The 25,596-nt window shown below is 41.5% G+C and overlaps 2 protein-coding genes across 6 annotated transcripts in view; one reads left to right on the forward strand and one right to left on the reverse strand.

Moving 5' to 3' along the window:
* tns2a (tensin 2a) overlaps positions 1-13,142 on the forward strand; it is a 53,966-nt gene extending 40,824 nt beyond the window's left edge. For 4 of the 5 annotated variants that reach the window (XM_067591461.1, XM_067591456.1, XM_067591458.1 and 1 more), the window contains 15 exons: positions 164-239; positions 682-811; positions 3,501-3,566; positions 3,758-3,874; positions 4,688-6,262; positions 6,545-6,710; positions 6,948-8,143; positions 8,278-8,409; positions 8,585-8,680; positions 8,831-8,908; positions 9,107-9,184; positions 9,626-9,794; positions 9,975-10,043; positions 10,366-10,395; positions 10,763-13,142. In XM_067591461.1, coding sequence (XP_067447562.1) covers positions 164-239; positions 682-811; positions 3,501-3,566; positions 3,758-3,874; positions 4,688-6,262; positions 6,545-6,710; positions 6,948-8,143; positions 8,278-8,409; positions 8,585-8,680; positions 8,831-8,908; positions 9,107-9,184; positions 9,626-9,794; positions 9,975-10,043; positions 10,366-10,395; positions 10,763-10,901 — 4,117 coding nt within the window. In that variant the 3' untranslated portion in view covers positions 10,902-13,142. The remainder of the gene's footprint in view (positions 1-163; positions 240-681; positions 812-3,500; positions 3,567-3,757; positions 3,875-4,687; positions 6,263-6,544; positions 6,711-6,947; positions 8,144-8,277; positions 8,410-8,584; positions 8,681-8,830; positions 8,909-9,106; positions 9,185-9,625; positions 9,795-9,974; positions 10,044-10,365; positions 10,396-10,762) is intronic. The other variant, XM_067591457.1, reaches the window with a different exon arrangement.
* Positions 13,143-13,203: 61 nt separating this feature from the next.
* Positions 13,204-18,601, reverse strand: tmem106c (transmembrane protein 106C). Its single transcript, XM_067591462.1, has 8 exons — positions 18,459-18,601; positions 17,956-18,217; positions 16,791-16,854; positions 16,524-16,683; positions 16,156-16,296; positions 15,499-15,548; positions 15,288-15,341; positions 13,204-14,943 (listed from the first exon to the last, which is right to left on the reverse strand). The coding sequence occupies exons 2-8, from the start codon at positions 18,167-18,169 to the stop codon at positions 14,835-14,837; spliced, it is 792 nt and encodes a 263-aa protein (XP_067447563.1). The 5' UTR covers positions 18,170-18,217; positions 18,459-18,601; the 3' UTR covers positions 13,204-14,834.
* Between the last annotated feature and the right edge of the window lie 6,995 nt (positions 18,602-25,596).

Consider the following 25,596-nt stretch of genomic DNA (forward strand, 5'->3'; position numbering starts at 1 on the left):
GTTGTGATCATGAAAAGATCAGTCGTCTGTGGCAGCAAACAAACAAGTGAATCAATCTGTTTCACTTTGTCCCTGTTTGGTCACAAAGTCTATCTGCTTGTGTCCCTTGTGATTTCTTTTAGTTATCTAACAGGCTTGTTTGTGTACTCTGTGTTGTCTACAGTGACCTTCAAGGCACTGGAGGAAGGCGACTGTGTGTGACCATTGAACCAGCACTGCTGCTGAAGGGTGACATCATGGTGAGTTCACATGGGAAGGAAATGGCAGAGGACCCCAGATATGAGTGGGGTTGTAATCGTGACTCTTCAAACACAGAAATACTTTAGTTAAGTTGGATTTTTTCAGTTTTTTGTAAGTGTTTCAACATTTCAGAGGCCAAAAAAAGAACAATAATGAGAAGCTGGCAGTCCTTATCATTGCTCTCAAGATCTTAATGAAAACCTAATAATAATTAACTGAAATTCATAACTCATTTCTAAAATATAAATGATCAAATCTGAATAAGTATTTGTCACTTTGTTACCACACATCTTTATCAACCACAGGGAATCATAATTTGTCTGTTTTGTGCAGTGTGGGTGTTGGAACACAAAACCTTAAATTTACTGTTCTAAACCCACATTATCCAGCATGTAGTCTGATCTGTGCTTTTACTTCCCCCCCCTCTGCTGCCCTCTGCAGGTAAAATGCTACCACAGACAAGCCCAGAGTGCTGACAGAGACACGGTGTTCAGGCTGCAGTTCCACACCTGCACCATCCACGGATCTCAGCTCTGGTTTGGCAAAGGGGAGCTGGATGAAGCTTGTACTGGTACGTTTATGTAGGTGGTAGAAAAGGAAGCGACTGGTCAAAGATTAGAAATCACAGGGGATTGACTATAGGGCTGAAGGAAACTTTTACTCAAGACAAAGCAAGTCACAGCTCTTTTAACCCTGTACCTATTTGGCATTGGTACTGCAATATTAGATAAAAACATCCTGTGGAAGTCCAGCAGTAGAGCAGTTATTCTGTGTGGCATGGGCTACAGACAATGACTACAATTGCATCTGCATCCTTTTAAATGAGCTGTAATTCATCTTTTTAATTATCACCCTAATTTACAGTTTCTCTTTAAGGTACAGCATCTTTAAACTCATTGTTTTGGTTTTATGGCCCACAACTTTACTGTTTTGGTTCACTCTCACCGCTCTCATCAGCAGGCAGCTATTTTCAGAGAAAATCTCTGATAAACCTACTGAACACTACTTGCACAGCACCAAATGTTAGAAAGACAAAGTTACAATGGAGTTGGTAGAGACCAAAACAGAGCTAAAACAAGAGCGAATGTTGTGCTTATTCATTAGGTTGTTTCAGGTGAAACAACTCCAAATGAATACTAAGGTTATCTGCTGGATGTCTTAATAAATAGACAACTGTTGGCTAACAAGTTTATAAGGTCATAAAATGTCATTATCGTGTTTACAACTAGTTTCTGCTCCAAACAACCAGTTAGTGCATATTTAAAGTATGACCATGTAACATTTGTTGAACCACTGTGACCTGAAGAAACAATTATGATGAACCCTAAAACAGAGTAACAGTAGCACAAGTAAAGAGGAGTCTTGAAGTCACCAAACTGACCCAGTAATGTCAGTTACACAGAAACTATCCAAAGTTAGCTGATATTAGCCACAATAGGCTAACTGGTCATACCAGACTAAGTAAGTCTTTAGCTGCAAAATCCCTCAGTGTGCAGAAGTGAGAAAGGAAGCTTTTTATTTTTAGAAGTTCAACTTTTAAGAATGTGTTGTGTCTTTTTTCAGAAGTTACATAGTTTCACTTTAGATGTACAAGAACAAATAATATAGCTTCCTAACGACCAGTGTGAATTTTGCCTGATTTTCCTTGGAGAGTCTTAAATTGTCATTTAGGCACAATTTGTTTATACTGCTAGGATAATCACCACGTACAAGTAATTGACTTGCATTGTGGAAATGTATTCACAGTGGTCTGGCCTCATAATACCGTGATTGAATAAATCCCTAAATAGTAGTAGCTTAATCCCCATCCTAGAAATAATAACAGCTCTCTGGAGGCGAGTAGAGTGAGAATGAGTTGCACTGTAGGGAGGGAGAGGGTTTCTCTAACTATCCCTGTGAGCGTAAAGGAGGTGAGCACTGGTGTCTATTGCATGAGTCCATAGTGAACATGATCATTACTTCATTTCCTCCTTGGTTTCACTTTCTCTGAAATGACAGACTATATGTAGCTGAGAGGCATGCATGTAAAAGCGTGATGGTCAATCCATTACACTAAATGAAGCATAATAAATGTACATAAGCACACCATTGTGGGTTCATGTAACTCAAACACATCTGTGGAATATATTAGTATGTTTAGAGCTGAAACACTGTTTGATTCCTTTCTGGGTGTCCCCCGCATCACTGAAGCACTTGTACATTTTCATAAATCTGGGTCTCATGAGGAGATTACATTTACATTTGGAGGATGTAATGTATAAAGCCCCATTTCCACCAAAAGTTCCAGGTGCTTTGGACCTAGAGGAACTAATCTCAGGGACTAAACTTGGAACTTTAAAGTCCCTGTTGTACAGTCCTGTTCGCATTTCCACCGCATCTGAGGAACCGGGTAGATCATGCAAATCAGACCCATGAGGAGTTTAAAAATGATGGCAGCATTTAGACAAGCAGTATTAACACATGATGAGGAAACAACAACACAGATTCGCACTGTTCTTTGTATTAAGTGCTGCATGAGATGGATGTAATGAATGAATGAAAGGAAGAAATGCAGAGAAGGAAAATGAATCAGAAACTAAGAGCGTTGGTTTTATTTTTGCTTTAAAATGTAACCGCTGACAATCAGAAAATAATATTTTATTTCTCTCATTCATGGCTTTGTTCTCGCCACCGCTGCTCCCTCTCTTCATTCACTCTCCAGCTTGCTCGACCACCGCCATGCTGTCTCTCTCTCTCGTACGCTCACTCATGCTCTCAGCTCACTGGTGTTATCTCTCTTTTTTTCTCTTGCTCTTTTTAGAATGAATCAGGAAGCCAACAACAATGCCTTACTTCACTTTTAACGTTAACAAGCAAAGAGAAATGCCCCCCTCCCCCCCACCCCCAATTTGTCCTATACTGGTCCTAAATCGATACTAAAGTACTTCTTCTTTTTACGAATGAATCAGCAACAGTCATCCCTGCAAACCCCACCCCCAAAGTTCCCGTACTTTTGGAAAGTGCTACCCCCTGAGCAGGGACTTTTTGGGGGGATAAAACAAACTCCCTGGAACTTAATTTAGACCCTGGTCCCTTTGGTGGAAACACAGGTGGAGGAACTGAGTTCGTCAAAAGGTTCTTAGGGGAAAGTTCCTGTAGTCAAAACACGGCTTAAGAGAAAGAGACAGTGATTCACCATGATCTTTGAGAACTTAAACATATTGATGTGTAACATTCCCGCTTTTGTTTTGTTGAACATTTTTTTCTTTTCTTCTCCCCAGATGAGCGTTTTCCATCTGACGCTACAGTAGAGTTTGTCTTTTCCTCCGGACCTGAGAAGATCAAAGGTTGGTTCATTACTTCGAAGTCCTCTTCATATCTGTTATACTTTGAAATTTCAGTTTATCTTTGCCAAAGGGTTAGAATAGAAATTGATGCAAATGCTGAACTGGAATCTAAAAGCTTGTAATCAAAAATGCTTTGGGTTAAGGAAGGAAACAAATGCAAATGAATGGAAATTAAATTTTTCTTTCCTCAGGCCGCGAGTACCAGAAGAACGACCCAGCTGTCACAGTAGACTACAACACTGCTGACCCAGTGGTTCGCTGGGATTCCTATGAGAACTTTAACCAGCGATACCAAGACAGCCTTGAGGGTAACACACCAGCTGTTCTCTTTATATCCCATCTTAGCTTAATTTTGAGTGCAATTGTTGTGGAACTGAAAACCAAGTCAAGTCCATTTATTTATAGAGCAACAAAAATTGACCAAAGTGCTTTACAGAGACTGAGTAATACAATCAAATGAAAACACGGACAAACTATGAGGATCAAAGGGAAAATTAATAAAAGTATCCTAAAAATACAATAGCATTGCTCAGAGAACAAATAATTAATAGAGAATAGATAGAGAATAAATAAAGTAATTTAGTATGTGACCATTCATGTCTTCATGATGATTATTATAAGGCTGAAGAAAAGAGGTGGGTCTTAAGACAGGTTGTAAAAATATCAACTGAGGGGGAGGATCTAATAATGAGAGGCAAAGTGTCCCACAGTTTAGGGCCAACAATGGAAAATGCCTGATCACCTCTGGATTTTAACTGGGAGCGTGGAATGACAAGCAGTGCTTGGTCAGCAGATCTGAGGTGTCTGGTGGTAGAGTAGGGGTGAGGAGGTCAGAAAGATAAGCAGGTGTCAGTCCATGCAGTGCTTTAAAAACCAATAAAAGAATCTTAAAATCAATGCTGCATTTGACTGGTAACCAGAGAAGAGAGGCCAATACAGGAGTGATGTGGTCTCTTTTTGGTACCAGTGAAGAGTTGCGCTGCAGCATTTTGAACCAGCTGCAGGCAAAAACCAAGCACAGTAGCTGTTAAATAAAATTACACAGGCTTTCAATTCCCACTATACATAGATAATGTATACTGTCAGTTTGAAAATGGATTATCTTTGTCCTTTTGTCTTAGATATTGCCCACACCAGAGGTCCTCTAGATGGCAGTCTCTATGCTCAGATAAAGAAACGCCGGGGTCCCGGCTCAGGTTCTCTCACCTCAACCAATGGCAGCAGCCCCGGGCCAGGCCTTGCAGAAGATAGGCCTGATCATGTCATCTCTCACCATTCTGACTCCGCCCTCTCAGCCCATTCCAGCCTTTTAAACCAATCATCACACCATTCTGACCGCCAGGAGGAGCCCGTTCGTCCGCCACCTCCAACCAGACAGGAACGAGAGGAGCTTGAACGCCTTCTCGGAGGCATAGAGGGAAACCGGGATGGAGAGCGGGAGACTGCCATCTTGGATGATGGCGATTCCTTGCCCTCAGAGCGAACTGGGACACTGAGGCTCAGTCGGTCATGTTCCTGCCGGGATGGTTATCGGTCCCAACGCTGTGCTGAGCCTGGCTGTGACCGCACCCTCCTCATGCCTAATGGTTACTGCCTCGATCGGGCTCCCGGCACCAATGGGCACCACGGTGCGACCCCTTCTGCCAGCCCCAACTCAGCTGCTCCTCCATCACATATGGATCTGTGCCAGCACTACAACCCCCACCAGTCCCTTCCACCTCCAGATCTGGTGTGGGACCGCCAGAGTGGCCCGCAACACCACATGCACCGCTCCTGCTCAGAGGCTCCCTCATCTCGCCATCTCTGCCCCTACCCATCGCCAGACCTTACCCCTCACTCTCACAACCACCCCCACCACCACTCTCTGTCTGCATCAGGTCGCCTCTGCTGTCGAGAGGACGACTACGGCCCCTACCACCACCCTCCTCCACCTCACAGCCACCACCATCCCCACCCACACCACCCCAAACCGTCCACCAGCCCAACATACCATGACATAATGCTAATGGATGGTATGCCGCCCGCTGGCTGCCCTTGTCGGGACTGCAGCATCAGGAGGGAAGACTCAGCGGCCTATCACAGCCTGAGGCTGGACCGAGGCGACAGCTTCCACTGGGACAGAGAGGCAGAGCTTCAACAGAGGGAGCTGGGGCTTAGGAGAGCCAGGGAGCCAGAGATACCCAGAGGAGGGTCAGAGCTTCACTGGGAGAGGGATCCTGGACTGAGGCGAGGCAGAGAATTGTCCCTCCACTGGGAGCGAGACAGGGAGGCTGAGCTGCAGTGGGAGAGGGAGAGAGAGGCTGAATATTGGCACAGAAGGGCCACTGTAGCCTCCTACGGCCCACACGGTCATGATCTCCCAGCCTTCACCTTTGACCCCTTGCCATCAGGTCATCCAGCTTATCCAGAGGCATCAAGGTCCCACGCTCATTCCCACTTGGACCTAAAATACAGCAGCAGCAGCAGCGGTTACCAAACGCCTCGCCAGGTGTGCCCCTGCTCACCTTACCAGCCCTCGCCGTCTGAAAGCAGGGGCTACGCCTCAGGCTACCAGTCTGAGTCCACATCCCCACTGCCCCCTGCTTCCTCCATGACGGGGCCCTGCAGTCATAGCAATGGACCAGCCGAACATAACCATAACCACCACCATCACCACCCTGACTCTCAGCAGTCATACAGCTCTGACTCACACACTGGTGAGTCATGTTAAAACAGAAACACTCAGAAATGTGTTTTCTTTCAGCAGCGAGAATTGGGAGGAGCTGAATTATCCGTAATCAACAACAGCATGCAGCAAACATTTGTGCATAAATAGACGGATGCCTTACGCATTACTCACATTTCTCACAATCACCTTTTCTTGGGTTTTACAGGCTTAATATGTTCAAATCAAGAATCTAAATTTTTAGTAACTATGAGATCAAATTAACTGAGGTTACTTTTTGTAAATGTTGTGCATTGTTCCCTTCCTTTCTCAGATGGCCTTCGTAGCTCTGGTGAAAGTATGGGCTGGAGGGATCACATTACCCATGGTTCCTTTAAGAGGGTCCACAGAGAGGGCCATGGCGCATGCTCTACGCCATCTGACATGTCTGGACCACCCACTCCCGTGCACACTAGCAGCCCTCTACGCACACAGGAAAGGTATTCCACTTTTATTCTTTTACTAGGTGAGAGAGTAGTGTCAGCAAGAACGTTTCAGTTGAATTCTAAATAAATTATGGTCTTTTAAGAGCTAGTCTGTGCTTAAAACATCCAAGCCAGGGGCAATGCTACAGACTAGGTGTTTGTCACTTGATGACTATAAACATTCAGGAAGTAGTTAGTTCACTAGATCACAAGCAGGCCTGTGACAATAATATTCATGTCTGTCTGTTTAAGTCCCAGTCCAGGAGGGAGAGAGTATGAGATCCGGACCACAGACATCATCAGCAGTGACTATGAGGCATCCCAGCCCCAGGATGGACACTACCGTGCAGATAATATCGTCCAGGAAAGCCAAAGAAGCAACACAGACCCGTCATCCCTGCCGCAGGCCGCCAAAAACACACAGCCACACACAACCACACCTGTTCAAACAGAACCCCACAACCACTGCACTGCACCAACAGACCTGTCCCCTGCCACACCCCAACAGCAGCACTGTAGCTCAGATGTACCCTCACCTTTGTCAACGCAGAACACTTCTTCTTTTGACTCTGTGACACCAACCACATCAAACCAGGGACACTGCCAGGCCCCTTCATCCCCCGTCCATACTTCTTCTGTGCCAGATACACACCCCCAACCCTGCCCTCTCACTATGCAGACCCCCCATCCTTCAGAGGCTGCTGCTCTGCCTTCCAGTGTGACACAAGCAGTGTCCCAGCCTCAGAGCCAGAGCCAGGCCATCAGCTCTGTAGGACCGACCGCAGCACAGGTCAACGGATCTTCTCACCCAGAAGTCCCAAAACCCACCCCCAACTCCACAGCTGCCCTTGCATCTCCTGCCACAGCTTCATCATCATCCCCCCAGCCCACATCCAGCAGCATGGAGGGCTCCCCCATCTCTGATGCCCCTGTTCCCGGCTTTGCCACCTTGGGCAGGAGGTTGATGTTGGGCGGGTCAGATCCTCACCATCCGAACCACATCCAGCAACAGGGACCCCCACATCACCACTACCCAGGCATGGAGGGACACGCTCCTGCTCTGGACACTAACAAGAAGCACTGCTACACGGCACACACCCCGCAGCTCCACCAGTCCTCCTTTTCCAACTACTCCACCATCTCCATACCCCTTCCTCATCCACAGCCGCCTTTGCCGGAGAAGCGTCACCCACCCGCCCAGCAAGATTCAGCCAACGATGGGGTGGGGACTCTGAGGCCAGCCATGGGCCATGTGCCTCCTACCTCCACCACCAGCAACACCCAGCATCAGCACCATGTCACATTCTCTCCCACAGTGGGGGAAATTGCGCCCCCTGCAGGCCAAAATGATGTAGTGTCATCGGTGGAGGCTGAAAATAGGGTCAGTGTGAAGTTTGTCCAGGACAGTTCAAAGTTCTGGTACAAGCCTGGCATCTCCAGAGAGCAAGGTAGGTCTGAAAGGGTAAAGCTCTTTATTTCCTGTGATGTATTTTTCAGTAACTTTAATGAAATATCTTGTTTTTTCCTGGAATTACAGTTTATAAAATGAAGGATTCCTAACATTGATTGTGTTTGACTGTAGCTATTGCAGCTCTGAAGGAAAGAGAGCCAGGAACCTTCCTGATCAGGGACAGTAACTCTTTCCAGGGGGCCTACGGTCTGGCACTGAAGGTGGCTACACCTCCTCCCAATGTCAACAACCACAGCAGCAAAGGTACAAATGATTGTTTACATTATTTAGATATCTCATTTTCATATTTTGTTCCTAATGTTCAGCAGCATAATTTAGCCATTCAGGCTATTTTATGACATTTGACTTACTCAGAAGTTGCTTTGTCCTTGGTTGACAATGATGTATCAAACTTAACAGTAAATCTCTGCTGTTACAGTGAGCGACCCTCTGGAACAGCTGGTCAGACATTTCCTCATAGAAACAGGCCCTCGTGGAGTTAAGATTAAAGGATGTCAGAATGAGCCTTACTTTGGTAAGTTGCCCTTCCCTGACTTTCCAGGTCCATTAGTACTAATGGGACAACTTAAGGAGGGAGGATATTTTTTACATAAATCATGTTGCCTATAGGGAATGCAGTTGACTGTGATTTAATCAGCCACTCGATGTTTATCTGTATCCACAGGGAGTCTGTCTGCATTAGTCTACCAACACTCCATCACACCCATCTCTTTGCCTTGCGCTCTGAAGATCACAGAAAAAGGTTGGTACTCCTAAACACTGGTAGTTTTTTGCACGACAGCTAAGATAAGTTAATGTTATAATATCCTTAAATGCATTTTCGACAGCTCAAACAAGGCATGACATGTTTCTTTAAACACGCACCTTACAGTGAAAACCTCAAAGTGGCAGGAGATGCACTTTTATCTGATATAACTGAGTCAGATGTCCATGTTGTCAGATCTGATAGGAGAGGTGCAGGAAGTTCAACCAGTGAGCAACATCAGCACGGCTGCTGACCTGCTGAAACAAGGAGCAGGTGAGTTCACCATCCTTCCTTCTATCTCCACTCGTGTCACATTATTATGTGTATATACTTTACACAGTTGGAGGTAATTATTATTAGGCCTATTATTACTCTCTACAGCCTCAGGTATAGCTGTAATTTCTTATACTGACTCTGTTGCAGTATCAGTTGAAGGACATCTGACAAAACAGATCAAATGAAAGGATATCAAGCACACACTTGCACATACAGTATACAGTAAATGTATCAATCACCTCGACCAATATTACTACAAATATCAATATCAGAAAAAGAAAAGATGGAAAGAAAACTGCAATTAATACCCGTAATAGACATAACTTCATCTAAACTTGACTTTTTTACATAAAATACCGGGATTGACGGTGGATTGAAGATGCCAGCCAGGACAGCTCTCTGAGAATTCATTTATCACTTTCTTCCCTCTTTCTTCAGCCTGTAATGTCCTCTACCTGAACTCTGTGGAAACTGAGTCTCTGACCGGCCCCCAGGCCATCGCCAAGGCAACAGACGCTACCCTGGGTCGTAACCCGCGCCCCGCCGCCACTGTGGTTCAGTTCAAGGTGACATCGCAGGGCATCACGCTGACCGACAGCCAGCGCAGGTAAGAGACAACCCACCAATTAATATTCTAATTCTTTCTTTCAGTCATTGATTGTTTTACCATTCAACACCCACTAGTTTATTATTGATGATGGACAACACTGCTGCTGCAACTAAAGGCCTTACAGACAACAGGCCTCTTACATCTTGCTCTGTCTATACTGTATCTTTCTTCTTCTAGGGTTTTCTTCAGGAGACATTACCCAGTGAACAGTGTAACGTTCAGCAGCATCGACCCTAAGGACAGGAGGTAGGCGATTAAGAGAAAAGAAGCATCTTGTTTGGGTTTTATAGCTGTGTAGCAGTACAACTAACCTAAAATCAGCAGAAATCATAGACACGCCACTGCAACCATCCATTCATTCATCGCACCCATGATCAGTTAATGCATTGGTTGCTGTGAGCCCTCGCATGGATCTGTATCGCTCATTTGTTAGTGCGTGTGAATGTTTGTGAGCATGCCAGCTGTGGCTGAGGCTGCAGCTGCATCAGCTTGTTTGGCAGCTCTGCCTGCATGTGTATGTCTGAGTATGGTCTCTCTCTCTCTCTCTCTCTCTCTCTCTCTGCTTTAGGTGGACTAACACAGACAACACCACTGTTAAGTAAGTGCTCTGTTTGGTGACTGAGAGAAAGTGAGTGTGTATGTATGTGTGTATTTCCAAGAGGCTGTGTAGGCGCGCAAGAGAAATTAGAGCCTCTGCATGGCGTCAGTTTGCGTGTGAGGCTTGGCAAAATCCTTCCAGCAAACATTTTATTTACATTTAATAATGAAAATCAAGCCCCACATGACCCCATGTTACATAATACTAATTCCTTCATCGTAGTGAAACTTTAACTTAAGGCTGTTACAAAGTGACGGTATGGTATTGCCTTACTGACAAGACAAATTCACTATTGGTGTAATCTCAGTAACCTACATCTTCTTGTTTCTTCCTTTTTCCTCACATCTGCTTTCTCACCTCTCTTTAGGGTGTTTGGTTTCGTGGCCAAGAAGCCGGGCAGCTTGGCAGAAAACGTTTGCCACCTGTTTGCCGAGCTGGACCCTGAACAACCTGCCTCTGCCATCGTCAACTTTATCAACAAGGTCATGTTGTCACAACGCCGATAGATGGGGACAAAGACAGGAAACCAAACTCAGAGCATACAAGCAGTGGCATGCAGCATATAGTGACAAGGCATTTACTGTACATGAATGCACCTGTGTGTGCTGGTGCTTGTTTTTCTGACTTTGGGCAACAACACAAATTTTATAATTTACTTGTTAGGAATTACAGCTCCAGCAGTCCCCCTTTTCCTAAATGTTTGGTTGAAAATATTACAGTACATTTCAGTTTTATATTTAAGTATTGTTGGATGAAAAAGACTAAATAAAACACAGTGTACAGACAAAGCCATGACATAAAATGTTACAACTCCTCCAAGGATGAGGAGGCTTCAGGAGAAAATTCAACAATCCATCTACTACATCTGCCATGGACCTGTATCATGAAGCTGGTTCACTCTAAACCGAGGTAGATCACCATGGTAGCCCATGCTGTAACGCTAACGTGCTTCGGAGCAGATTCAGTTCAGACGATCAAATCAAAAGCCATCAACAGTACGTCCACTGGGAAAATTGAGTAAATATTTGTATAAGATCCAGACATGGATAAAAAGTACCAAATTTACAAGTGACAAGTATGAAAGAGCAGTAGAGACATTTTTATAGATCAGTAGAATCACTTTACCTGCCACAATAATTATATCAGAAATAGAGGAAACATTTTTGTGTCCATTCCGAGTTTAAAACTACACACTAACAGACTAACAGCTTCACTTTCATATTAATATCTCATGCTGTTAATTAGCACAGTAAATTATAAGTGGAATGTTTCAGTCAGATAGACATTATCAGGGATTTATCTATTTGGTTCCTTTTCTTTCAGCAGCCTCTCATTTTTTTCTGGTCGTATGATAAGAATTGATCTTTTACCTCATTGAACATGATTTTTTTCTGGTAATACCTACTTTCCTTGCAGGTAGATGGACAGGAAAATCCAGAGTTGCTAAGCGGCTTCGTGACACCAGTAATCCAGGGTCACCGACGTGAGGCTCGTTGAAGCCATGTAGCTCAAAGAAAGCAACACTAAGCCGAACTTGCTTCATGATACAGGCTCCTGGTTAAATGATGGTTAAATGCAGCTTTTCATCCTCTTGGTCAGGCTGGTGTCCAGTTGAACAATGATAGAAATACTGAAAGGAGCCTTACGGACACACAGAGCAGGCTGTGTGGAGCGCTTACAAAGAGGATCTTTCCTTGCACTGTTTCAGGGCAGCAAAGCCCTACAGGTTCAACATTTCACACATAATAACTGCCTTAAAAAAAAAAACTAAAAAAAAACAGCAGGTGTTTATATTTTGTGTTGTTACAAAATGCCTTATTTTTCTTTGTTCAAAAGTGACCAAAGCCCTGATGATGTAATTTAGTTTCTATATGTAGAGGTGTTCAGGTATTCAGATGTATGTACAGCATATTTACAGCCACTCTGCAGCACCTTTACCAGTGTAACATACAACACATTTAATCACAATTGACAATCATGGGTTCTTTTTTTTTTTCCATTCACACTTTAATAATCAGAGCGAGCGAGAGAAATAACTCTCTAATGAAAGTAAAAACGAATGTGAGGTTTTTAACTTTAACCGCTGTGTGTGTGTGAGAGGGAGAGGCGTGTGTGTGTGCGTGTGTTTTGAGGGTTTTGGTGTGTTGAGGGTAATCAGGTAAATATGTCAGGTAGAGTATCGTTACGTCCGCTCTTAAAGAAACGTAAGTGAAACGGGGAAAAAGCTAGACGAGGAAGGACGTACAGTGTTAAAGCGCACCATTGCCGTGAAATGTTTGGTGTTCGTTCACTGAGTCACACTTTGTGACCACATTATTATTCACATGCACACATCAGTGTAGAACTGTCACGTATCGATGTATCAAGTTAACAAGAGACACACACAAGCAAAGCAGTGGCTCGAAGACAGACGTACTTAACCAAAGACGAAGCACTCTTGTATTAATAAGCTTTTTATCCAGCTATATTTTTGTACTTATTGCTTCTTGTATTTTTACTACGCATTTATTTAGTGTGTTGCCTTGTTTGGTAAAACCTAGAAAAACACTACTTGTATTACAGCGATAATATATTGTGGTCTGTTTTCTTGTTGATCTCTATATTATGTAGTAATATATTTTCACATGCAGCTATAGGAACGCGTATGAGACATAAAAAAGGAAACATTTGTTTTGAAAAGGATATTATGCTATTTTGTATGCAAAAATGAAGAATAGAATTAAACTGAAATGATGTGGTACCTAAAATGCTTTTGGGTTTATTATTTTGAGTTGAAAAAAAAACAAAAAAAACAACTGAAACAAATACTGGTGTTCATTATTCATTTTATTTATTCAAAATTGCCTTTTTGAGAACTAGAATCAAGCACAAAAATATATGCTACACTTTAAAAAAAAAAAAAAAAAAAAAAATCTGGTAAAATCGTTCATTTTATGAAACAAAAATTTAGAAACCATCAAAAGAACCATCCCTTTAAAAAAAATGTCAAATCACTATTGCTTTCAGTTACTGTGTTTCTGTGTTGGAAGTCAACCTTAATAAATCTATACAGAGCAGATACTGGAGCAGATGTCTGAAATACTCTGCAGAGGTGTTTCAGGTTTGATAAGCTACTGAGGAGTTGAGTTAAATACACAAATTTGGATAAGGCAAAGGAATTAACAGTGTAAATCTATTGTGTTCTACCCAGTCTGACAAACTGATTACAGTCTAGATTCTTCCATCAGATCACATCTGGACTGTTAAGGCCATGGTGGAGAAGATTTTGTAACACAGATGCTCAACAGAACATATTATATGAGGTACATATGTGGGATAATATATTAAAGCCCTTTTCAGTAACTTAACTAGGAGTGTAAATGATTAAAAACATACTAACCAGAATACTCTCACATCAACACACAAGCTTTGCTGATGCCTTAAAGCAAATCTGGACAAATATGGACCCACATCCTGAATATAAAAAATCAGTGTGTTTAGACTTGCTGAGAGGTACTCAAAAATAACTTCTTCACTCATTTAAAAACATCCACCATATGTTAAATTGTTTAAACCAGTCTCAACTTCAGAAATAGTTAAATAACACAGCAAAAGCAATAAATTCATCGATGTGTACCATTTTCGAGATACATCAACACAATCCCTAAATGATCCCTCCTGCGGTTGCATTAAACACAAATTGGAAACAGCAGGCCAGCTCCGTCTCTTCTCCCTTATTGTTAACAAAAAGTCAGCAGCTTCCAGTCTACACATTGTTACAGTGTCTCAAGACATTCCAGCTGTGCTGAAGAATGCAGCAGACACAGACAGAGCTCTGTAGCGTTAATTGAAGCTCGCCATCGCTGGAACTTCATTAATCAGCTGGGAATGCCAGCTGCGATCCCTTTAAGACAAGAGCTTTCTCTGACATTTGCCCTGCTACTGAAACAAGGCCTTAGAGAGCCCTTTGCCAATGACTCCCACTTTTCCGATGACTCATTCTATTTGCCAAGAGCGCATGTGACTCATGATGTCAGCAAGATTGAAATAGTTCTGTTTTAGACATGACGAGTTAGCTCAGGCAATCGTAGGAAAGTAGTATGTTACTAAGCTGCCCTCATTCCATGTGGCAAGAAATATCCAATTCCCTTCCCTTCACACACACTTGTGTTTTTTTTTTAGGTAACAGCTCAATTCAATGGCACAATATGACAGCAACATACTGTTACTGTTCTGTGCAAGCTTAGAAAAAAAAAAAGCACCATTTGGTATTTTGCTGCTGCTGGTGGTGGTTTTGTCTGCGAGGAAGAGCAAAATCCATCTTTGAGAGTGTGTGCTGACATCTCCCGCCTCCTCCAGAGAAAAAGATCCATCCCCTCCAGGACTGGTGCACTCACAGCAGAGGGGGGGGGGGGGCTGAAGGATGTGGCTGGAGAGCGGCTTGGGGAGAGGTGCCAGTGCTAATGGGTTTTCTGGTGGTATGTGGTGTTGGAACCGCAGTCTATGTAGCGATAGGCTTCCAGGCTGTTCTGGGATGTTCGCACCATGTAAGAGGTTTTCACCGCAGTTCTGAAAACACACAGGACGATACAGAAATGAAGACCACGGGTAAAAATGATGAGAAACGATCTGAAGGGGGCCTTTCCCCCCCACACCTCCCTACTGTAATATTCAGTAACAACCAACAGGGTTGTTAAAAAAAAAATAGCAAGAAGTGATCATAATTTCACACGAGCAATAACCTTAAGGAAGTGGTTTGTGTGATAACATTGTCTCTTGGTGTTAACAAGATGACATCTTGGCTGTGGCTGTGGGCTGATTAACAAAGATTATGATGATAAAAGTAAAGAAAACAACAGGAGTAACAAGACGAAAAGAACAAAATGATTTTAAAAAAGTAAAGAGATACTTACTGCATAAAAACCACAATGTTGTGGACCTTAATGCTGGGCATGGTGCAGAAAGCACTGAGAAAGACACAAAGCAGAAAACTTTTAGATGATTACACTGGAAGACTTTTGACTCATTTTCTCTTCATGCAAAACTCTACAGACAGTTGGAAGATTCTGTGTTTCTACATTACACTGATTATCAGCTGTTTACAGTTTAAACAGAGGCACTTACTAGACGTAGGGAGCATTGCTGCCGATCTCCACGCTGACGGTGTAGTTTACCTGCAGAAGATTGATAATTTACACAACAAAGTTCTCCTGTGTTATCTTGAGCTGAAAAGGGAATTACCATATGACTAACATAGAGATGACCAGTGAGACAAGGGCATGAGGTCATGTGTACAGTTCCAGTTTTAGTCAGTGACAGTTTGTTACTGTTTTTACATCAGTGTCTTCAATCAGTTATAACAGAGACCACATCCTGTAGCTGACACACCGACAGTGTGCTTTACAGTGTTGACACCTTTGTTTGCATACTGCACTCTGTACCAGGAAGTTCGACTGTATCTGGAGAACCCAGTGATACTGTTCATTATGTACACAAATACACAATATTCACTGTGTTCCTGTACCTGACCAGTGGTAGAAAGCAACTAAGTGCATTAACTCAAGTACCGTACTTAAGTACCATTTTGAGGTACTTGTACTTTACTTGAGTATTTCCATTTTATGATACTTTATACTTCCACTCCACTATATTTCAGAGGGAAATATTGTACTTTCTACTCCACTACATTTATTTGACAGCTTTAGTTACAATTACCAATACATTGCTGTATTGGTAATTTTACAGAAGTAAAGGATCTGAATACTTCTTCCATCACTGTACCTGACTCTCACTGAGTGGTAGGATGGTGGTGGCATTGTCCAGCTGTTGAGTCCCAATCACCATCTTCATGTAGAGAACCTGGCAGCTGACACTCTGCACCAGCACCGAGAAGAAGTTCGGATTGCTGAAGTTTAGTGTGCTCTGAGAAAAAGAAAGTAAATAAGTCTGAATGGTGCATGATGAAATTAAAATAAATATTATGCAACATGTCTTTGTGACAGTACGTCCGCCCTATTTGCTCAAATGACATTCTGGTGTCAGGAAATGACACAAAGGGAACAGCTAAAATTAGGTTTTCTTACACCATACATATCAAACTGTAAGTCAGTGGAATTTGTTGTTTGCACTGAGTACGAAAGAAAACCTACCGTCATGTTCATTAGGACCTTCATGTTGGAGTGGTCAAAGCGCACAGTCACCGAGCGTATCCCATCATCCACCACGATCACTGAGCGAGGGAAGAGGAAGAAGGCCACGAGCGAAGAAGCCAGGAGGCACAGCACAACTGACAGGACAACATATAGTTTCCTAGAATAATGAAAATATAGGTTCAACGTTTAATAGAGTTTGTAAATGGCTTGAAAACAGAGGAAGCCTGATACATATCACAGTATATGTTGTAAATGGTTACTTACGTTCTTTGGGGCTGCAGCCTTTGGTCACTGTATGGGATCAATGCAACCAGTTCATTCACTTGATCTGTCAGGAAAGAGATAACAGGTTGTGTAACATGTTGATTAGTGTTTCCCCTTAAAATAGATTTTTGGACACACGGCAAAGCCTGTAACACACATAGAATACTATATCTGTAAGAGAAGGTTTGTTCAACTTATCATAGCATCTATTCATCATGTTACATTTCTAGTCAGTCTTACGACATCACTCAGGTGCCCATATGCACACTGAAAGAGGTTTTCCTCACTGTAATCATTCCTCCTGTTCATACTGGCTGTTAAAAGATCCCATTCAAATGTGCTTTCAATGTAAGTGATGGAAGCCAAAATCTACAGTGTGTCCACACAGTCATTTTGTGCAAAAATGCATTTAAAGTTTATCTGAAGCTTATATGAGGCTTCAGCAGTCTGAGTTAGTCATATCAAGTGGATATCTGCCACATTTAGTCTTTTTAGCATCAAATTCCCTCTTTGTGTTTCCTTGGAGAGTGTTTCCCTGTTGAGCTGAGGTGGAAGTATAGTAACAAAAAGAGGGATTTTGGCACTAAAAAGACTAACGTTGAAAGATATCTACTTGACTTGACTCATTGGGACGGTTGAAGCTTCATATTAGTTTTGGATGAACTTTTAAATACATTATTGCACAGAAGGAGGCTTGTGGAAACTGGCCTCCATCAATTACATTGTAAGTGCATTATGAAGGGATCTTCTAATGGTCAGTATGAACAGAAGGAATGACTACAGCAAGGAAAACTTATTTCAATGTTTATTTGGGCTACTGACTGTTGTTTTAGTTTGAATGAAAGATCATTACAGTAAACATAAAATGCAAACGGCAGTAGAACTGTGTGCTATTCACTGTGTTAGCTACTTGCACATAATCAACCTGTGAGTGCATGGAGCTCTGCAGACAAGCTGCACATCACGTCACTTTTTTCAACAGGTCTGAAAGTGAATTTTAGGCCTTAAATTTGTAAGTCTACACGCGCTCTAAGTGTAATTAACGTATCCAGAATTGCATATCTCTTACTGTAAGTCAGGTAAAAGTGTCGTTTAACGCTACTGTTGGTTAAGTTTTAGCGCTAAACTTTGACGTCCTCATTACTTTTGAGCGGTTTCTTCTCACCTGAGGGTATGCGTCCAGTGCCTTGACATGTTGGGCATGTTATGCTGTCTCTGCCGGTGAACTCCACGTATGGGAACTGGGCTATGTCCTCCCGTCTGCCGAGCCCATCCAAAGAGTCATTATCGGAATCTTTATCCTCTCCCCGCCGCCCAGAGCTGTGCCTCTCCGGCAGGAGCGACAGGGTACTGCCGCTGCGAGACCACCGGTTCCCCATGGCGTCTGTAGACGGTCAAGCCGGAGTTCCCCACCGACTACTGCCCGCCTGCAGTGGGATGAGAACAAAATATGTGATATGTGAGCAAACTGACTCAGGAGCAAAATGGCAGCTCTGATTTACAGAGACTGGCCTTGTGGTTGCTAATAAAGCCAGTAACTTAACGTAATAACGTTAAATCAGCTGTCCGTGAGCTAGCTGACGAGCTAACAGAGGTGTTCTAAGAGTTACCCGTTAACTACCACAGACTGTAACCGTCTCTAATGTTACTTAAGCCAACTTTGCTTACCTTTCAAACTGAAAGTGTCAAAGCTGCCATCACAAAAACATGTTTACACCAGCGGACATACTCAGTCTTCTGTCACACCAGAGTTAACGTTCACATTGTGTTGCGTTCACGTGCCCTGTGTACCTTCGCTATCCAATATCCAATAATCAAAAACGACTCCTTGGCGCATCCAGGTATATTTATAGCATCTAGTAGCTCATTATGTCATATTTCTAGAGTCAAACAACAAAGCGCAGTATGTCGGGAACTTTGGCTAACTTTGGCAAGTTATATTTATTATCCAGCTGTTGTACCATTACAAACAATTCTTCTACCAGTATTAGACCTTGAAAGGATTATTAGTTCTTACGAGACAGTCCCTACAATTTACTCTAGTAACACAGCAATTCAGCAGCCATATCAAATCCCACCTTCCTTTGTGTATTTAAAACTTTCTTTGGTTCCTCATATCGGCAAGAAAAAATGATACTCAATTTTCCCGAGTACGAGAAGGCAGCATTTTAACGCAGCTGCCTTGTTGAGTGGGTGAACGGCTGCTGCCCTCTACTGTTGTGGATGCAGGAAACACACCTGCAGTGGATTCAACATTAAGCAGTCACTTCACTCTTCATTTTATCCCTCCAGTCCTTTTTTTTTTCTGTGTTCCACTAATCTGCTTGAAGATTTTCCTGAGGGAGAACACTTATTTGAAAATCCACAAAACAAAGGGACTGGGTTTAATTAACAATGTACAGAGTTATTGTTAGTGAAATTGTCCTGCAAGCCTCCTTTTCAGTTCAGTATTCTCCCTCTGCAGCATTTTATTCCAAAGAAGAACAAGAAAGAGGAGACAGAAACAGTGAAAATGCACTACTGGACATTACAAACATTTGATTTGATCAGGCCTCGTCCCCCTCTGGTGCTCTCCTCCTTTTTTGAAGCTCAGAAGGCATCACTAATAACTGAGACCAGCACGTGAGACTACAAATATTTTGGAAAATGATTCCTGAGACTTTGAAAACCTAAATAAGCCACTAAATTGTTCCTTTAAGGAACTGTCACCATTCAACTGTGTGAATATGTTTTTGTGAATGCTGTACTGGGAATACTCTCAAACTTGTTGCTCTGGAACAGAAAACAGTGGTACGTGTCTGCTGCAGGGTGTTTGGCCACAAAGCCAAAGACTTTGGGTGAAGACGGCAGGATGGTGCAGATGGAAATAATAGAGAGAGGGCACGAGTACAACAATAACTGAGGATAACTTGGTTTCCCACTAGAATATAATACCAGCCACATATAACATGGCACCTTACATTAACACAATTCTATGTTTATTATTATTTGCACATTGCATATATTTGTACACAATGAATTTTTGCACATTCCTGGTCAATATATATATATATATTCCATTGTCTTCATGTTAAACTCTCATAGCTCTTCTCAATTTAGAATATGTTTATATATTTTTATCATAAATCTGTTTTATATTATTTATGATTACTTGTATTCTTTCTTACTTTGTATTGGTACTCTGTCTTGTACATTTTGATTGTAATGCACCACAACATCAAAGCAAATTCCTTATATGGGCAAACCTACTCCGCAATAAATGGGCAGAAGAATCCCAGCATCTTGAACTACATTTTGGAATTTTAGCTTACAACACATCCATTCTAGGAAAAACTGCACAAACACAATAAGAAAGCTTCATTGCAACTGTGCCAGTATACCTTAGCTTGCACACATCTGCTACAGCTTTGGTTGCAGCAGCTAATATAGGATGTGGTTGTTACAGTAACTGCTGACCTTGAGGCTTTGAGCTGCTTCATCCAGGATCTGTAATCCATCAGGGCGGACCACCTTCACTCACCCAAGGAACTACAATTTAGAGAAAGAACCACTCATGAAGCAAAATGGAGAACAGTGTTTTAAACAAGGCAAAGACAAAAGACAGCACTGACATGACAGAAAAGCTGCCATTCTTTACCACAAAATACATAGGGGTCTGGAAATTTTGATTTAGGTTACTACAAGTTCAGCAAATTACATGAAAAACTCAAGTACATATAATGTTCAGCTGGAAGTATAAGTATCTCACCTCTTACCTAGTTTTCCAAATTCACAATGAGATTTCTAACCCTCAAAAATCAGAATCAGTATTTCATTGTCATCTTCTGAAGTGTCACTCAGGGTCACTTTCCAGATGTTCAAGCTAATGCTCACATGAATGATGCTGATTGCATTTGCCTTATAGAAACATGGTTAGGGGTTGATGATCCATTGCAGCAACCTTGTCTAACAAGCTTCTGGTTCACACATCTTTCTTGTGGGAATAGTTATGACAACACACATCCACAGTTACAACACCTCAATCAAGACTCTCATGGTGGAATAGGAGTATACCATTCATTAACAAAAGATGTTCTAATGTGGCCTAAAAAGTGCTACAATATTGAATGTTTGATATTTCAAGTGAACAGTATTTACTTGACTGCTGCAGCTCTTTAGAGACCCGCAATTTATCCTGTTACCATTTTTTGTCAAAAACAACTGACGTCATTGACCAATGTCCTGGCAAGAAAATCATCATGGGAGACTGCAATGAAAACACGCTGGAGAACGGTACACTGCTCAGCTTTTTTGCTGAACATAATTACACCCAGTATGTACAAAATACAACTGACAAGGGGAATTTAATTGATCACATGTATGTCAAAGATGCTGCCAACATATTTGTTGATGTGCTGCCAGTATATTACAGCTATCATGACATGGTATGTATTGCACTTTTGTAGATTTTCCTTGACATTACTACACCACTGTTAATAATGCCATCATCATTGTCATCTGTGTAGGACATTCTCAAGCACAATAGCCCCCACTGCTTACATCCTATCACTCTTTTCTGTCAGCATTTGAAATATTTGCTTAACATCATTGAGCAATACCAGAAATGCATTTCCTGCGGAAAATGCGTGTGAATGCTGACAGCTGAAATAACTTGCAAAGCATTGCTGAAAATAGAACACACTTGTTCAGCATCCCCGTCTGCACAACTTTGCAGATTTTGGTTACCCTGGTATTTTACATTTAAGAGATATGGCATTTAAGAGATATTTTACTCATGACCACAGGGTGGGGCTATTGGTGCCATGATTCAGTATATCATGCAGATTCTAATGAAGAACTTGTGTACCAAGTTTCATTTTATTAAAGACATTAGAATTGCAGAAATATGTTATAATGTTACTTTACTGTGGGCAGAATTACATCAAATGTTACACACTTGTGCACTTGTGAATTTATGTACAACATTCCTAAATTTGGTTGCAATCCAATTTAGCATTGAAGAGTTCTGGCCTGTTAAGGGCACCATCCACACTTTCAAAAGTGGGGCACAGCTGGGGCCCCGCAGGGAGCTTGACAGGACGTTGAGAACCTGCAAGGCTCTCGGGGGCATGGCTTCTTCTTCTTCTTCTTCTTCTTCTTCTTCTTGTTTTGCTTATGCTATACAACATCCAGATAGTTTTCTTTAAACACTATGAAAATCATAAAGTGAAAATTAGGTTCCACCAGGTTCTATCAGTACAAAAACATCTATCAGACTAATTTAATTTGATTTGCTAAACATGGCAGTTTAAGTTAATTTGGACTGGGACAGAAGTAGATCACTAATTCATCCACAACAACAGCCATGGAAATACATATTTTGTTTTTACACACTGAGTGTGTTTACATGTGCATTAGTATCCTGGTTTTGAATCTGATCTTGTTTTTGATTATATTCCTGATATGGAACATGAAAAACCTGGTTATTCATATCCCTGTATACATGATCATAACAGGTCTCTGATGGTCTGCCTGCAGGTGTGTCTTGATTTTTCACCATCTCAGCCACTATGAGATGGTTCAGAAACATGGATGAGATGTTTACATGCCACAGTATTCTGGTTTCTATCGGGGTACTCCAGGAAGTATATCAAGGTTTATCAAAACCAGGAAAAGGTCTTATTCAGGTTTCTGCAACCAGGATAAGCTGTTTACATGCACAAAACATAACCACGATACTCCAAAAACCCGATCATAACCAGGATATTAGTGCACAAACAAACAAACAAACACACTTATTGATAACTAAGAACAAAGGGCAACATAGTAATGATGATTGTTGAAATGACACAATTTCAGATGTCAAAATTTGATCACATATGGTCACACAGGCTGAAACAAACATGGCCCATGACATCAAAAGATGCAAGTCTCATTTCATGATCACACACACACACACACACACACACACACACACACACAGTGTTATTCTTTACCACCATGTTTTTTTCTGGAAAGTTTCCTGTTAATTAACTTCTCCCCAAGGTCTGAGCCTAACTGCAGCCACTGCATCATTTTGAAAAATGCTAAAAAGTGGACTAGGGGCTGGGTGTGTGAGGCAGGTGGGCAGGATATAAAGTAGATATAAAGTAGATATAAAGCGCTCAGTCTAAGGTAACAAAAACACAATTCACAGTTTCAGGTGATTATACACTAATTAAAACATACTTATGAATATTATATTCCTTTTCTGCCAATATTTCTGCTAGTTGATCTCATTAAATCTTACACACTGGTCCTTTAATTCATATTCATATTGGAGATTCTATTGGATTATAAAATTTTCAGTGATTGCACAATGTTATTTGCACTTTTTTAGTGCGGCTCCACAAATAAAATATTTAGATGTTATGTCTATTTAATCCTTCTAATGCAGCGCCAATGCAAGCCCAAGTTGCAGAACAGTAAAACATTCACACTTATGTATTCTCCATTCACTGATCATGCATATGCACTAGTTCAACAATAGTTTCACAATATGATACGTGTAAAATTATTAGATTGTCAAACTGGGTCAACTCAGGTTCGTACAGCCTAAAGTGCGAGCCTGACTCCCCTTGTAAGTGTTACTTTACCTGGGCTAGTACTCTCCAGATTGCAGCTTTTCTGATTTTTATCCATGGTGTTACAACTGTATGTGTTACCTATGCTGTTTGTCCTTTTTCCTCTCTCGTCTCTTGCTCCGTCTAGGTCTTCTACATCTGATCACTCCTCAGTGAGGTGCACCTGGCAACTGACAGGAAAATATTTAAATATGGTTAACAAACACAACAGAGTCCTATTTAACAACCGCTACAGCTAACTTTTAGGCTAATTACATTTTAAGAAGTTTTTTGGATTTTCACATGCCTTTCAACTAGTGACAGACTATTTATTTGTTGCTGGGCCTTCAATAACAATATTGACCACGTTTATTGACTCTGCTCTAATTCGTCTGAAGCTTAAATTGACATAAAATAAACCTAAATTGCCAAAATGTTGCTGTATAACTGATGAAATGGATGCCGACTAAACAGTAGTGTATGCACTGCGCCTCTATAAAACGTTGTTTAATCCGTGTTGAAGGAATTCATTTAAAAATATTTTATTTTCTATTATTTCAAAATGTCAATAAAAAAAACAATACTGTAAACTGCCAGTTAAACCAGTTTGATGTTGGTGCTGACGTAGGATGCTGGTTGCTATGGAGCGTCTATATTCGAGACATTCGTTCCAAAGTCACCATTTCACTTTCAGACACTGAAGGAGAAACTTCACTCGACGATTTCTGAAAAATTGTACAAGTGACCAGCGAAATACGGACCCGCACTGACCTCAACTCAACCCTATTACTGTTTCATCATGGAAAATGTGAGAGTTTAGGGAGTTTAAAATCATTCAAAGACTTTATTCAAGCCGTTTTATTCGACGCCTCTGCTGTATTTAAGCCTTGAGGCGTCGAATATAAGTTACGACAAAAGCAACTGACTTTCATACAGTGGGAAGTTTGTTCAGTAAAACATAAAAACAATGTTAAAGTAAAATCTTCAGTGTATACACTGCTGAAATGTGAAGGCAGAAGTAACGTTAACTGCAAAATCCTGAACTGACTGCTGATTTGCAAGCAAACTGATACAGATTGCAGTAACTGTTCAAACTCCTTCACAAAAATAAAATATTGCTTATTGCACAGTGATGCATTTAACCACCTTCAGTAAACTGCTGAAACACTGAACAACTCAGTGTAACAGCAATTTGCAAATTGTTGGTTTAAAGATGCCAAAGTTTCTACTTTGAACCTGATATTTTATCAAGATATAGCCCTCATTCATTACTTAATTAAACAATTCATGAGTGATTGATATTTTTTTGTAGTAATGTCAACTTTCTGTGCTATTGCAGCAAAAACAGAAAAGCTGTTATGCATATGTGCATGCAGAGTAGAAAATAGCTTGTTTATTTCAAGGACGAGTTCGCAAATGTTAAAATCTGTCTTAAAACAACAATCAGGTGCCCAAATAAACACTGAAACAGGTGTCTCTTGCCATAATCATTCCTCCTGTTCATATTGGCTGTTAAAAGATCACTTCATAATGCACTTACAATGTAAGTGATGGGGGACAAAATCCACAGTCCTCCTGTGCAAAAATGTATTGTAATGTATGTGTAAAGTTTATCTGAAGCTTGTATGAAGCTTCAGCCGTCCAAATGAGTCAAATCAAGTAGATATCTTTCAATGTTACAGTCTTTTTAGTGGGAAACTCTGTCCGAGGAAACACAAGGAGGGAATTTGATGCTAAAAAGACTGTAAATGTGGCAGATATCCACTTGATATGACTAACTCAGACTGTTGAAGCCTCATATAAGCTTCACATCAACTTTTAAATGCATCTCTGCACAAAATGTCTGTGTGGACACACTATGGATTTTGGCCCCCATCACTTACACTAAAAGCACATTTGAAGGGGATCTTTTAATAGCCAATATGAACAGGAGGAATGATTACAGCGAGGAAAACCTCTTCTAGTGAAAAACTGTAAAACCTCTATCCTTTAAGGGAAGCATGAGTGTGCTCAGCAGGTTCAAGAGATGAACTAATTTATTCAATGTTCAGTTCAGTTCAGTTGTGTTAAGTAGAGTCCCATCCTAAACTGTACATTAATGGTTACAGATGTGTGATGTGCCAACTCACCTCCATGATCACATCTACTGGAGGAGAGAGCCCAGCAGGAGCCAGACGAGCACCAACACCAACAAGGTAAAACAGACTGTAAAAGTGTGTATCCTG

Source organism: Thunnus thynnus, chromosome 6 (assembly GCF_963924715.1).
Source record: "Thunnus thynnus chromosome 6, fThuThy2.1, whole genome shotgun sequence".
Taxonomy (NCBI): Eukaryota; Metazoa; Chordata; class Actinopteri; order Scombriformes; family Scombridae; genus Thunnus; species Thunnus thynnus.